Here is a 15,874-nt window from a genome sequence, read left to right on the forward strand (position 1 = left end):
TCTTTTAATCTCTCCTCCCAAATCAGTCCGTGGCTCTCCTCGGAGCTGCCCTTGTTGGAGGCGAATGTATCTGTTAGGGCCCTTCCCAGACCTGGCCATGTCACAACTAGGGCATGGACTTCCTCCGGGTGCCCTGTGTGCATCTCTGTGGCCAGCAAGTAGGCAAGGACCATGCTGGCGAGACCAAGAGGTGCACCCTGCAGGGGTGGCGACCGTGAGTCCTCGCAGTGCCGGTCGTTAGGCCCAGGGATGGATCCACTGAGCTAACAGGGCCACGTCTTGCACTCGCTCCCTTCTGATGAGGGTTCGCTCTTCTGGGAGAGCGTGTGACTTTTCTCCCCACCTTCCTCCCCACCCCAGATAATGGCTCCAGATCATACAACCACCACGCTTTCTAGTTCTACAGCGCTTCTCCTCTGAAGATCTCAAAGCACTCTACACATGGCAACGACTCAAACCTCCCAAACCCCTGGGGGGTACATTCTTAGCTCCATTTTTCAGAGGAGGGAAACTGAGACTTGGCAGGGAAGTGACTTGCCCAACATCACTCAGTGAGAGACGGGCCTAGAAGCCAGGTCGCGAGAGGCCTAGCCCTGTGTCTAAGCCACGCTCCGTAGCCCTGCAACACAGCCTGACAACGCCTCCGATCCCACCCTTGCTTGAGAACCTGAGTTGCCAAGAGACTGGCTTCTTACCTGTCCATTAAGATTTTCACGGACTTGGTATTCTACAAGGGAAAGGAGAAACCCTGGTCAGTGGCTGCTGTGTATCGTCTCAGCTGTGTCCCGATGCACCTCTCCCAGGACCTGCAGCACCCCTGCCCCATGCGCTCCAGGCCTGGCTCTCTCCTGAGCAGAGATCATGCCAAATTGCTGCGGGGGGCGTGAGATGCGGATAAGTCACCCGCCAGGGACTGGGATAGGACAGAGTCACCTGGCGCCGGTGTTACAGTTCAGGAGGAGGCTCTCCAGGGATGAACGGCTAACGCAGCACTGCCCCGTCGTGCCCACCCTCCAAAACAGCAGCCTTCAGATTCACCTTTCTGTTTAGAGATGATCCATTCGGGCAGGGCCAACCGCTGCCAGCCTACCCCAGGAAAAACCAGCTAATCCACAGCAAGGACGGAGGTGCGTCCCGGCTCACAGCCGAACACACGGGCCGGTGGGCTGGAAAAGCTACTCTGGCCACCGGGAGACTGGGGCCAAAATTAGACTCTTGGGAGGAGCCGATCCTGCCATGTCCCCTGCCCAGAAGCCCCTCCCCTATGGCGCTCCACCTCCTCTTCCAGGCTGGGAGACGGGGGTATCGCCGGCGTGGGGAGAATCACGAGGTGACTCCGCTCCCAGCCCATCACTAAACTCGAGTGTCTTTGTTCTGGGGGCACGATGGGAGGGGGTATGCTCAGGCCAGGGATCCTGACAAAGTAGTTGCTGCCCTAAGAGGTCCCCCATCCCTCCCCTACTCCGTTAGAATCCGGCCCGTTATCCCCTGGGCTCCCACTCTGCCCTCCCATGGCCAGTGGTCCCCCTCTCGGCACCTTCATGAAGTTGATGTCCTCGGTCTTGTCGAACATGACCTGGACGGAGCTGAGCAGTTTCTTGGCCTCCTGCATGCGCTCGTTGAGGTGCAGCACCTGGGCCGCGTTCTCGTTGCAGAACTTGGCCTGGGCCTTTTCCAGGATCTCCATGGTCTTGCGCAGGTCCTCGTCCAGGAGCTGGTGCATCTTCTCGTACTGCAGGCGCACCTCGTCCTTCAGCTGGCTCACCTTCTCCTGCCGGGGGGGAGGAGAGAGCGCCCAGGGTCAGCGCCCGCCACGCCCGCTCGCTGCAGAGCCCCGCCCACCGCCCTCGGGGAGAGAGGGACGGGAACAGGGCCTGCTAGTGCTGTGCCGACATCCCCGGCCTGCCCTGCCGCTCCCCCTTGACAGGCCAGCCCTTCGCCTTTGCCTCAGCCCATTGACCAAGATATTCAGGGCTGTGGAGGTATTTACAAGAGGGAACAGCGTGGCCCTGAGGGTCAGGATGCCTGGGTTCCATTCCTGGCTCGGGGAAGCGGGGGGGAGCTGAGGAGTGATCACAGTGGATTAATCAGTGTCGCCCACCCAGGCCTAGCTTCTAACAACCCAGAGAACAGCCTTTCCCTGCCCTCTGCCCCACCCTGCACTAACTCCATCCAGAAGCCAATGCGACCTGCAGCCGCAGGCCTCGGTGCACTGCCTCTGCCGTGCCTGGGAAGGGCCGTGATGGGTGGAGGAGCAGTTCCAGGGCTGTCTGCCAGCCGGACCGTCCCTGGCCGTGCAGCTGAGCAGCCTGGGAACCGCAGAGGTCCCAGGGCGGCTGTGGAGGCTCATGGCCTCTGCTGGGATAGCGAATTCCCTCCAGATCCAAGCAGAGCGCCGGGGGTGTATGGGGGCTCAACTCCGCCCCCGAGCAGCCAACTCCACCAGCGAGGGGAGCTGCCTCCAGGGCCCGTTCAGGCCTTGAATCCTCAGCCGAGCCTGCCCGCCGAGGGGCCAGATCCCTCCATGCTCACCGGCTTGAGACACCCCCCCGTCAGTTTCACCCGGAGCCAGCGAGCTAGAGCTGAAAGGCTCCACGTGCCCCCTGCCCTGCCTGAGCCCCCCAGGGGGGTGACCTGCCATGCCGTGGGGCCATAAAGAGGAGGGGGATGGAAAACATTAACCTCGGTCTCCGAAGTCTCCCCTCTCCTGTGGATTTCGGCGCTTCCCCCCAACGTCCCTATATAAGGGTCTCGCACCTCTGGGTCCCCTGCCCTGCCCAGAGAGGCGTTGGCACCCAGCTTGGCTTGGAGTGTATTAAGATAGTTCCCTCCCCCACTCCCCCCCCACGCTCCTTCCTCTTCCATGGCCCCGGGGGAGAGCAGTGAGAACCCCCAATAGCCTGATGGAGCTGGGGGCAGGCAGAGGGGCTGCGTGGAGCGGCAACGAAAGCTCTTGTACCAAATGACTTTCCCCCACTTCCCCAACCAGGGCTGCCTGGCTGGCACCTGAGGAATGAGGCACAGAGAGACAAACCCAGCCCCGGCTGCATCCCAGCCCCCCAGCGTCTGAGCAGGGCGCCCCCTCCTCCCCCGAGAGGGCAGCCCCACATCAGCCCCTTTGCTCCCCACACCCACGCTTAGCCCCGGCTTCACTTGGGGGTCCATTCTGGGCCCTGACTCCCCTAACGAATCCGGATGGCCAGCAGCTCCGGGAGACCTCCCACCAGCATCGGGCCCCTGCTGGATCCTCAAGCAACGCAGCTCTGCCCTGACCCCGAGCAGAGAGTTAACTCCATGCCAGCTGGACCTCCGTGCCCCTAACCCCAGCATGCCCAGCACCACGGAGCCGCAGCCGCCTCGAGGACGGAAGGCGATGCCCGGGCAGCCCCCGGCGCGGGAGGACTGTCTCGTGCCCTGCTGCCGCGCGAGACCCTGCCTCGGTTGACAGGCGCGGGCACGAGGGAGGGAAAAGCACCAGCTACCTCGACCAGCCGCTTGTCCGACTCCAGCTTGTAGAGCTGCTCCTCGATGTCCTGCTCCCGCTCCTCCAGGCGGTCCTGCTGCTTCATCAGCATCTTCTGCAAGAGAGCAGGGGGCGAGCAGCCGTTAGGTGAGCCACAGGGCACGCGAGGGAGGAGAGACGCAAGCGGGATCTGCGTTACACAACATCAGCAGGGCGGCTGAGGGGGCGTCCCGGCTACCGGGTCAACCGTTCAGGGGTCTGAAATTCCCCAGAGCCACCTGATCTACGAGGTCCCATCCCAAGCACCCCTCCCCAGCTAGCAGGCAGCATCCATCCCTGATTCGCAGCCTCTCTGTAGTGCCAGTCTCTGCCTGGTTGGCTTTTTGGGGTAGCAATGACGATGGGGAGGGTCTTACAGAGCGAGAGAGACATCCCCGCCTCCTCCCTCACGGGGGACTTTATATTGGTTCTTTCTTGGTGGCTTTCGTGAGCTGATAAGGAAACTCCTCTAGGCTGAAAGCCTGTTTGTGCGTGGAAACCACCTCGGAACAGGTTTGAAAGGTCAGCGTTCCCTCTCCACGCAGCGGGCCTGGCCACTGTGGGGTCTGACCCGTTTCTGTTTAGGACCCTGCGTTTCGGCTCCCCGCTACGAGCGACACTGCCCAGCCCTGTCACAGGGACAATGACCATCACAATTACCCAACGGGCCGGTACTGACTGGGTTTGGCGGGGCAGACACTCTGGCACCCCAGCAGGAGGAGATCTGGGGTTCCGGCTGGCCTGGAGTAAACAGCACACCTTTAGAAACTGAGGGAGGAGCTGCTGGCCCCACTCACAGCTGCCTCCACTGAATACGCAAAGATATCTATCCACTGTCCCTCCCAGACCTTCGGAGAACCATAGGGCTGTACTGTATTCCCGGGGTCTCCCGTACAAGTCCCCTTTGCCACCGCCGCTTCCTATAGGACCACCAGGTCTGGTTACGAACAAGTGTTGACGCAATCGGAAGGGGCTACCAAGAGTAAAAGGGTAAACAAGACGAATGGAGAAAAAAGTGCATCCCATCTGCTCCCCATCCATTCTCCTCCCTCTGTCCCGTGTAGCCCCACTTCCCCATTATTCAGGGACAGGGTTTGTGTCTAAGCAACCAAGTAAAGAACCCAGGGAATAATAATACTGGCAATAAATTTAACAGGCTGGCTGAGCATGTTGTAGCCCTCTCTAATGGCTGGTAAGGATAAGAGCCTACTACACCAGCAACTGACTGAGTTACTCCTTTAGCTCTAGAGATAGAAGCTGATGCATAGGGACCGAAGTTTGCAAGTTCAATCCCCACTCATAACTCCCGGTACAGGGTGTTACATATACGTGGATCTTACTACTACTAAGTTACACTTCTAGAGGCCTTTCCTACATGAGAGGATCCCAAAGTGCTGTGGAAAAGAAAGGTTACTCTCATTCGATACACTAGGAACCGAGGCAAAGAGAGATGTCCAAGGTCACAAAGCGAATCAGTGGAAGAGTTGGGTACAAGTGCCAGATCTCTTGACCTCCAGTCCAAATCCCTATAGTCCCCGATTCTTTCAGGGGTGATGACAGAAGGAACTATTTATAGTATCGCCTCGCTGATCTGAGTGAAATGTGCAGTGTATAGGAACAAGGCAGTATCCCTTTTAATAGCTTGTGAGCCCTCTAGTGACGCTCACTGGGTTCAATGCTGTAGACACTGCCAGAAACTAGTCAGACCAGCCGTGTGCCTGTCCCCAGGCCTCACGTGTTCATGTATATTTAGTAAACATGGTTATTTGGGACCTAACTGTGCCCCCGCGGTTCCTTCGCATCGTTTCTGTTGTGTAAAGAGCGAAAGACACAACAAGAGGGGCGATACGAAGGTAATGCAGCTAAAGAGCGTTTCAGATGCGTCCCAAAAGATGGGAGAAGGTGACCTCATTTCTGAAACACGTGTTTTTTAGATAATAAAGATTCAGCCTAAACCAAGCTTGCGAAATCCGACTCCCACCACAAGGAGGTTTTTTGGCTGGGGGAGTGAAATATCATGAGATGTTTTCTAGGCTGATCACTGTCAAGGTGGAATCTGGGGCTGGGCTGGTACATTTTCCCATTGATTAAAAAGGGGGTTTCAGGCTCCTCCGGCGAGAGAGGACGCTCTGGCAGGTTCCCCCCGACGGCAGCGCACTTGGAGAGAAGGTCCGGCCTTGAGAATTTAGGGGTGAGCGAGGACAGAACATTTTCAAAGCTGCCCCGCAAGCAACTTCTATTTTCTAACCGGGGGAACCTTGTTCTGGGAAGAGGACAGTGTATTTTCCAGCTTCAGCCAGATGGAAGAGACATACACGCACACGCCCTAAAAGACAGAATAAATTAGAAATCCAAAAATGGCTACAACCATATGAATCATCTGCTAAACAGCTTGGCTCGGCGGCCCGGCATCCCTGCCAGAAGGCAAGCGAAGAGCCACTGGTATAAGATCAGCGCCGGGCAACTCCAGTTGCTACGTCAGGGGCGCCCTGCCCATAACTAACACACACACACACACACACACACACACACAATTCTCAGACGTTTGCCCTTAATTCTTCCTGCATTAATCCCATCAGAAAAAGCCGCTGGGCTCCTAACCGTTAATGACCGAGGCAGAAGGGAGGGGTCGTTGGGAAACGAACCGGTTGGACACGGCACAGCAACGGGGACATGGAGGCAAATGGCAGCAAAGACCAATTTTGAGGGGATTATTGCTAATATAAACCAGCACTCGGGGATTTATAATCAAGTAATTAATTCCTGGTCTAAGCAGGGGGAGGGAAAGCGGGAGAGAGGCGGTGGACGGAGCTGCCACGATTAATTGCACCACAGGGAGAGGCTGAAGCCTTCAACTTAATTCGTAAGCAAGAATTTGGAGCCTCCTCGTTTCTTGTTTTTCTGAAGGTCTGGGGCACCTGCAGCCTCATTAACACTTGGATAAGTCAAGCACTAGTAGACGAGTGGGCCCTCTTGGGTTTCTTCGCCTCCAGCCTCGGTCCCTTCAAGAGATACTGATGGGTCAAACTGGCCCCGAATCTCAGCACTGGATCAAACCAGCATCACCCAGTGAGTCTGTACGCAGCCCCCACTCTGCTCTCCATGAGGACCTGAGGGGGAAACTGACTTGCAGCACTAGTGAGCCTGACTACATGCGCAATGAACAGGAAGGGGGTGAGGTGTGTGCGTCAGGAACAGCAGAAGCACCCTAAAAGTGTGTGGGAGGGTGCCCCCCCTTCACCACCCCTTCTCCCTGAGCCCCGGCTCCCCATTCCCCCTCGAGGCCCTACCCTGCCCCTTCTCTTCCCCACCTGCCCCTTTCCCCGAGGCCTTGCCCCCAGCCTCTTTCCCCTAAGAACCTCCCTGCTCGTTCCTCTCCACCCCCTGCCCCCATCGCTTACTCTTATGGCTTTGCCCTTCCCATTTTAAAAGTGGGGAGACCATGGCTCCCTGGTCCCTCCCGTTCTGGTGCCCCTGGTGTGTGTGTGGTTCTAGGTGGTTGTAAGAAACTGGTGTTGGAGGTTGTGGATGTACACACACACACACACTTACACACTTACAGCATTATTAATATTTATATTGCAGTAGCACTGATTGGCCACCAGGGAGAGCAGGGCCCTGCTGTGTTAGGTGCTGTACATACGCAGAGAGTGCCCCTGCCCTGAAGAACTCACCATCTCAACAGACAAGGCCACGTGGGAAGGGAAGCGGAGGTACAGGGAGGGGACGTGACCGGCCTACGGTCACACGTGTCAGTGGTGGAGCTGGAAACAGAGCCCCGGTCGCCTGACAGTGCGATACCCCACCCACTGAGCTTCACTGCCCCCCTCATCACTCCCCTCTACTGGCTGGAATAAGAACCTGCCCCCTTCTGTGTCACAGGCCTTTAAAAAGCCCAAGTACAATTACTAACCACACAGGAGTCAACAGGAAGATTTGAGGCATATTAATCCTGGCTCCCCAGTCTAGCAGTGTCCGCGATCCAGTCCACCACTGCTCAGTCTGGGCCAGACCTCTCCCTCCTTCTGCAAGCCACAGAACCATGCAGCTATGGAGCCTGCCAGTGCCCGTTCCTTGGAGCCTGCATTGAGTGGTTTTTAAGGCCCGGCTTGAAAAAGCCCTGGCTGGGGTGATTTAGTTGGGGATTGGTCCTGCTTTGAGCAGGGGGTTGGACTAGATACCTCCTGAGGTCCCTTCCAACCCTGAGATTCTAGGATTCTATGAGTGCAGCTTGGCCAGACCCCAGGGTAAAGCCCCCTAGGTCTGGACAGGTGGACCAGTTAGCTGTGACCTATCCCAAGAGCACGTGCGTTTAAACACGTAGCGACTTTGGAGCAGAGCCCCGGCGAAGGCCTGCTCAGGAGTCGGGGTCACTATTCTGGATGGAAAGGCCTATAAGGTGCTTTACGGTCTGGAAGGCAACAGCTGGTGTTTCCCCACATGGAATCCAACGACCACTGACTGATGGGAAAGTTACACGCTGCAGCTCAGTCCTTTAGCCGCGTTAACTCGAGCCATATTCTGCATTGCACAAGGCACAGACAGATCCCCGCTCAGCCTCCCTGCTTGGACTCATTCGCACTGTCCCAAAGAGCGCCACCGACCAGCGTCGCCCACATTTTCTCTGCCGCCCCATGGGACTCCAAGACTTCCAAGAAAATAGCTCCATCCTGACGCTTGCTTACTGCCAGCCACATCGATGGCTCCCACTCCACACCCAGAACAAGCGCCGGACTATTGGGAAGAACTGGGAATCGCCATGAAAGGAGATGGGCGTTTCCAGCAGGGTCAATGTCAACGCTGGAATGCATGTGGGCATTTCTCTCCTAAACAACGCGGCCCGCTTGGAGCGGCATATCTCACTCACAGCGGACGACGGGCTGTCCGATTCCCCCAGCCCCATGCCAAGCAATGTTTGCCGCTGACATAAGCCAACAATCTTCATCAAATGCAAGATCTGTCCAAAGGACCCTGCTGATTTTTGTGGGTCACTTCTTCCCCTATGACTGGCTCCTGGTTCTCCTCAATCAACACGCAGGGAACCAGCCGGAGAGCTGGCCCCCTCTGCATCTGCTCACAAGGTTACCTCACTGCTTGAAAAGATTTCTTTGCTTTTGGAATACCCTTGGGAAGTCAGGTCTAACCACGAATCACCACTGTCCAAGCCAGGAGTTGACAAACTTTGCCACGTCCCCAGCTTCCCCTCAGAGGAAAAAAAAATCACTTCTCAGGGGCTTCCCAGAAAGCCGAGCGCTTCATGAAACCTCTACAAAAAGCCACTACAGCCTCTGCAGCAGAAAGGCCGCCATGGAAACAGGAGCAACGCAAGCTTCTCTGGAACGCTAAAGAACCCCCAGGACGGTCTCCGGCACAGCTCCTGCTTGCATGCCCGTTCCAATCCTTGGCCTCAAGCTGCATACCATGTAACCTCGGCTGTTCCCACGGCCAGCCCGATCAAAAGCCTTTCGTGAGGCCACCATGCCAGCCTGCCGGAGCAAGGAAGGAAGTGGACGGCCCCATTCAATTCTCCTTCCGTGGCCCATTCTGTAACAAGACATGCATCACGCTGCAAAGAACTCAGACGTGACACCCAGCCTCTAGCCACGCAGCAAGAGGAATATGTTGTTGAGGGGGACGTCTCTCCACAGCCAGAGCCCCTAACACCGACTCCTGAGAGCCCAGAACCCTGTAGATCTCCGTGGTGACCGATCAATGCGGCGTGGTCTTCGACTCTGTGGGGACAGTAGGATTTTTTTTTTTTTTTAATATAAAAGTAGTGGGGGAAACCTTGGCTCCATGGAACTCAATGGGAGCTTTGCCACTGGTGTCAATACATCTACGTTCCTCGCAAGGAGTGGTTAAACCAGAGTTCAGTCATCTGATTGCCGGGGAGTTTAAATGTGGGAGGGGTGCAGCGCCGTCAGCAATCCAGTCCAGGAAGGCTCACCCAGACCTTGTGCAGCACAGGTTGGGTTTCTCACGCTGCAGGCAACTGACCCATGACGCTCCGGGGGCTGTGTCCGCTCAGCAACCTCGATGCAGAATCCCCTTCGCATTCCCCGCTCCTGAGCCCTGGTTCTTCTCCCACACTCCAGCTCCATCGTAAGTGCCCACACACATCCTGCAGCAGGCCCCCCCGGAGTCTGCAGGAAAAGTTCCCGCTGACCTCAACGGGACTCTACATCCCACCATGAGAACAGCACCTGGAGCAGGTCTACCGGCTCACAGCTGTTAGCGCTGCGCAGCAATGCAAAAGATCTGGGTTCGATTCTCAGCCCAAGCCTCTGGAAAGGCCAGACCAACACACTTTGTGTCTCTCCTGTCCTGTGGCAGCTTATTTAACCCCTATCTATCTATACCTCCTTTCAACCCTTCCATGCAGTGCTGCCAACTCTCGTGATTCCATTACAAGCCCCACAATATGTGGTGTTTCATCTAAAGCCCCAGCTCCTGGAATCCTGTGATTACATGAGAATCACTGCTCGCTTGCTTGCTTGAAGTTCCCAGGCCTCACTGGTGCAGAGAAAAGCTGGAAAATGTGTCATAAGTATGATCTAAAGACTCAGACACCAGAAGACCAATAAAAGAACCTGACATTTATGACAGTTTGATTCAGCTCATGATTCAGAAGCCAATCTCTGATTTTGGGGGTCCTGACTCATGATTTTGAATGCTTGAGGGTACAATGGGATAAGAGGTATTTGCACCCACCGCAACTAGTTCCAATAATAAAAAATATAGGCAGAAACCACCCCTTGCTGTATTGATGAGAGCACTTTCCTTTCTCTGTAATATGGACTGAGTTCTTTAGGTATATTTAGGTATGGGGGGTGGGAGAGATAGCTCAGTGGTTTGAGCATTGGCCTGCTAAACCCAGGGTTGTAAGCTCAATCCTTGAGGGGTCCACTTAGGGATCTGGGGCAAAATCAGTACTTGGTCCTGCTAATGAAGGCAGGGGGCTGGACTTGATGACCTTCCAAGGTCCCTTCCAGTTCTAGGAGATAGGATATCTCCATTAATAATAATATTTTTGAAAAGGAAAATATATCCCTTCCCTCTCCCCGTGACTTCCTCCCAAATAGGTATTTCTGAATTCGGGAACTACCTCCTCCCCGCAGCTCAGCAGGGTTCACCACTTAACGAGTGATCCTTCCCCTCCCCCCACCCGCACCCCAAGATTTGCAGCAAAGTCTCACAGTTCATGCCAACTTTCCTGTTGGGATAACCTGAGCCCCTTTGCATCTGTTTGATGTCTGGATATCTGTTTGCATTTCCCAGAGTCTAAGAAACCTTATGCCCTCTCTCTGAGAAATGGGACGGTGCAACCATTTGCTGGGATGGCAGCTGATCAATTTATTCCATTTAAAAAACAAAAACAAAAAAACAACCCTTATCCTTAAAAAGCAATAAAAAAAAACCCAGTTTACACTGCCCCACAACATGAATTTTGAGGAACAAAAAGTACAAAAGATTAATAATCTTCATTTTATTTCCTTTTTGTTTCAGGGTAGAGAGGTGGGGTTTTGTTTTGTTTTGTTTTAAATTTAAGCCTTCCCCTGTGGTGTTGTGAACCCAAATACAAGGACATGAAGCTAGTAGCCTATGAAAACCAAAAGTGAAACTGACCAGAAACACTGAGAGAAACTGACTGGTCCAGTTTCACTGCTCCAGCCAAATGAAACGCAAAAAGAAAATCAACCGCATCAATGGTGAAAAGCAGATCTGTTTGTTTAGACTCTCTGAGGCTTAGTAATTCCCGGTGCCGTCAGTAACACAGGGAAGGATTCTTATTTTATATGCAAATTTTGACAGTGTCTTATTAATAAATAACGTTACTAGCCCCAGAAATCCCCACAAGTAAGGAGATGCTGCCCCAACACTTAACACAGTCTCTTTTATAGTCCAACCTGACAAGGGCCGAGTCCTGCAAGGTGCTGCAGGAGTTGGGTGCTGAGCACATAGGAAGCAGGCCACTCAGCACCTGGCAGGACTGGCCCCCACTGTGTTGAGTCTATTGTTCACTCCGTACATAGTTACCACGGCAGTAACTGGTTCCTTAGCAGCCGGCGATACATTGGTTCACAGGCGGAAAGCGGAAGCGGTTCCAGCAGCAGAGCACAATGGATTTCTGAATGGAGGGAAATACTGTTTTACTTCCTCAGAGCAGCCTGCCAGTGGGGATCCCAAATGAATCGGAGCCTGGGCTGAGCGGACGTATTCCGACCCCCAGCAGCACAGCACTCCCCGCCTGTCTGTTCTATTATCGGCACATATCATTTCCCCCCCCAAAAAAGTAGCTGTAAGGTTAGCTTGATAGTGGTGACTTAGAATCATAGAATATCAGGGTTGGAAGGGACCTCAGGAGGTATCTAGTCCAACCCCCTGCTCAAAGCAGGGCCAATCCCCAACTACATCATCCCAGCCAGGATGGGATCCAACCATGATAAGGGAAGGATGGGATCATGCTCTGCGAGTATACGAAGGCCACAAACACCGAGTTGTTATTAAAGGTAACCAGAGGAAAGCAAACCCCGGTTAATGATCAGAGGATCTATGTTGGTCTGGGCTGGGCGAACACCTGGGAATGTTTATTCGGGTTAGCGGTGTTGAGGTCCCCTGCGATCAGGAACAGGAGTGAAATTTTGTTTGTGGGAAGAGACGGACTCGCAAATGCTTGTTCAAACCGGTACATGCATCATCGACCTGGCAGTGCAAGGATCCTAAGCGCTAAGTACCCTGTGATGGCTTGAGGAAGCCCTGGCTGGGATGATTTAGTTGGGGATTGGTCCCACTTTGAGCAGGGGGTTGGACTAGATACCTCCTGAGGTCCCTTCCAACCCTGAGATTCTATGATTCTAAGTCACCACCAACAGCTTGCGAGCAGCTCCCAGACGGAGCTCCACTGACAGAAACCAATCGCCGGGTTGTTCAGACCGACGGATACACTGGTAAGGATCGAGGCCTGGGAGCGGGGAACTGGTGAGCAGGAAGGAGAGGTTGCACTCGCTGCGAAAACGGCTAACTCTAATTGCAGGGCACAAGCGTGGAGGAGGCTCGGCACTTCCTGAAAACCAGGCCCCTTTCGGGGCACGTCTACACTGCAACAAAGAACACCCCACGGGAGTGAGGGTCAGCGCCTGGGCCAATGGACTCGGGCTCATGTCACAGGGCTAAACATAGCCGCGTTGACGTTCCTGCTTGGGCTGGAGCCTGGGCCCCGAGACCCACTCACCCCTTGCCAGGTTTCAGAGCCCAGGCTCCAGACTGAGCCCAAATGTCTACATTGCTACTTTTAGTGCCATAGCATGAGCCTCGCAAGCCCCAGTCAGTGACCCGGGTTCCGAGACTCGCTTTCACGGGAGCATAGATGTACCCTGTGACGTCTCAAATCGGGCACCCCCAAAACAGAGGGACCTTACAGCACTATCCATTTTGAAAATTTCAGCTAAGCTAGCTCTCTCTCTCTGATCTAAACATGTCTAGAGCACAGTGAGTGCACGGGAACTGGAATCTTGCAAAGGTGCCGAGGGGAGTTAGGTGCGCAAATCTCACTGAACGGCAATAGGATTTGCCTATAAAAATTCCAGCAATCATTACACACACACACACACACACACGATTATTGCTTGTATTACAGCAGCATTTAATCACAGATCAGGGCCCCATGGTGCTGGGCACAATACATACACAGACCTGGGGGGAGGTGATTTTGGTACTAGGGACTAAAACTTTGTAGAAATTATATCTATATTTTAAGTTTCCAGACAGAAGGGAAACAAACAAACAAGGTAAAGAGAGCAAGGCAGGGCTGTTATCTGCATTGGACAGATGGGAACTGAGGGCCAGAGACACTCATCCAAGGTCACAGAGGAAGCCCATACTAGTACGGGAGGGAACTGAAGCGGAGTTTCCCATGGTCTAGGCGAATGCCCTAACCACTAGGCCATACTTTCTGCAGCTGGCCGCTTGTACGCCGTGTTTCTACCCAATCCATTCGATCGTGATCCTGCCACTGTCCTACTTTCAAGCGTTGAACAGTGTGGAGCCCTGGTCAGCGCTTAGCAGATAATAATCGATACCCCCGGCAGCACCCCCCAGCCCTGCCTGGAAGCCGCCATCGCTAACCCAAGGCGACAGCCCAGCCTGGGGTAGTTCGGTGTCTGAGCTGTACCCACGGCAGAAGCTGAAAACGACGCGCTCCAATCCCGCTCTCACGGACGTCAATGGCCAAGCTCCTATGGAGTTCTATGGGAGTGGGTCCCACCCCAGGCCGTCCTTGGAAAGCTGTTTTTCCTGCTCTCGGGATCACAGAAGCGAGATTTCCCGTGCACGCCCTTCCCCTTGAAAACAAAGGGGATCCGCCTCCTGTCAGCGAGCCCTTTCGTGCTTTTGCACCTACCCAGACTAAATTCAAACTTGCACGTGAATCTGCCACACGATCCACCCCTGTGAAGCCCCCTCCCCCAGCAGCTCAGCTGGTGGCAAGAACCAAAAAGCTTTGTCTGGCTGTGGTTCTCCCATGGCACCTCTTGCTGGGATCTCTGCATCGCATCAGACGCAGACCGGTGCCCACCGGTGAGAAGGGGGTTCTGACCGTTTCCAAGGAAGGCTTGTTTAAGTCCTTACTAACAAACCCCCGCGATCACGAAAGCAGCATTTTAAGCCTTTACATTTCGCTGCACGCTGGTTCTGCCCTTCGTTGACATTTTTGCTCCTTCATTGAGCTTGGGGCAGTGCACAATCAGAGGAGCCCCCGTTTCTTTTTGGCTCTAGTGAGTTTTGCTCGCTAGTTCTCATGCTGCGGCAGAAGTCTGGGCTGCAAATGCCACAAGGCAATTTGAAATCCTCCCCCACCCCCCTCCCCACACACAAAAACTTTGGCTAGCTAGTTCGCGTTCTGTGACCGCTGATCAGAATCACTTTGCCATCCTCTTGTTCCTCACCCTGTCTGTTGGTTATTTCTCTCTCCTCTTGTAACTTACGAGGACCATCCTTTTGTTATCTGTGTACAGCGCCTTGCACAAGGGAGGCCTCGATCGCAGACTGGGGTCTCTCAAGGCAACCATAATGCAAACAATAAATAACACGCTTTCACTGAGCCACGATTAAAATTTATATTCTGATCAGAGTGTATTACAATATTTGTTTTAAATACCCAAAACTTTTTTTTTTTAAATCTACACCACCTGACACTGTCCCTTTAACCACAACTGGCTAGCTAGCGCAGTTCTCTCACTGTACAGCGGGCTTTGATCTCTCTCTCTCTCCTCGCTCTGGCTCTCCCCTTGCAGCCAAATTACAGCGCTGAGCACCCGAGTGAATAAGGACATTGTTTGCAACAACCAGAAAGACAGAGCAGAGGGAACCGGGTGTGTGTGTGTGTGTGTGGAGGGAACGAGGGGGGCGGCACAGAAGGAGGAAGATGCAGCAAGAGCAAAGAGGTCACAAACGGAGCAATGGCTCCAGACACCTTAAATCGGCCAGAGGTAAAACGGTATCCGGGCTCCACAATGAGACCAGAGTCCTGTGGGAAAACTGATCCTGGCTGCCCCAGCGTCCCAGCATAGCAGTGAGGTTAAGTCACCAGCACTGGATTTTAGAACACAATGAACTAAGAGACACATCACACACACACACACACACACACACACACACACACACACACACACAGGCTGCATCCAACACCAGACTCCTCCCTCCATGGTTGCCAACGTCCTGCTTTTCAGCCCGCGCCACAAAAAAGTGAATTTCCTACGAGAAACGCGTTCGTAACTATGGCGACCCCTTCCCATCCAGGGGAGGGCTACCGTGCTCCAGCCTGTAAACAAGCAACAGACTTTATATGGAGATGGCTCAGCCACCACTAAAACGCAGCCATCTCTGGGGTGGAGCGTGTTTAACAGCACGCCGCAGCACGAGTGCAATTTAAGACAGGAAGTGACGAACATCGGACCCATTTGAAACCACAGAAGGAATTTCGGGGGGGTGGGAGGGCGGAAGTAAACACTAGGGCTGGAATTTGGCCAGGGCACTGGGGTGAACACCCCACCTACTGCAGAAACTTTAAATGACAAAGAGCATTTAGGGTCCCGATACAGAAGACAGGGCCTCCTCTCTTAGTACGGTGCTGGGGAATCGCTCCAATACTGCCGGAGGAGGAGATCAGTGACCCCGAGACCCCTTCATGCCTCTCATGCAAATCCTATGCAAGCCCACCCCCGCCTTAGTTCATCAGATGCGATGCGCAATGTCTCTGTAGGAGAAGGAGCATCGTGTTGCCTTTAACACAGAGAAATCAGTGCGCAGAACTTCACGGCCTCAGAGCAGGAAGCAGCTAACTCCTTGGGCAAACGTTGGGACCCCACCTGAAAC

General features: G+C 54.3%; 1 protein-coding gene across 1 annotated transcript in view; it reads right to left on the bottom strand.

Annotated features, from left to right (window-relative positions):
* Window positions 1-15,874, bottom strand: part of TRIM8 (tripartite motif containing 8) — a 53,114-nt gene that overhangs the window by 4,632 nt on the left and 32,608 nt on the right. Inside the window, exons 2-4 of the mRNA XM_065552636.1 lie at window positions 3,483-3,578; window positions 1,538-1,771; window positions 696-727 (exon numbers count right to left, since the gene is read on the bottom strand). Of these exons, the coding sequence (XP_065408708.1) occupies window positions 696-727; window positions 1,538-1,771; window positions 3,483-3,578 (362 nt within the window). The remainder of the gene's footprint in view (window positions 1-695; window positions 728-1,537; window positions 1,772-3,482; window positions 3,579-15,874) is intronic.

Source organism: Chrysemys picta, chromosome 7, assembly GCF_011386835.1.
Source record: "Chrysemys picta bellii isolate R12L10 chromosome 7, ASM1138683v2, whole genome shotgun sequence".
NCBI lineage: Eukaryota > Metazoa > Chordata > Testudines > Emydidae > Chrysemys > Chrysemys picta.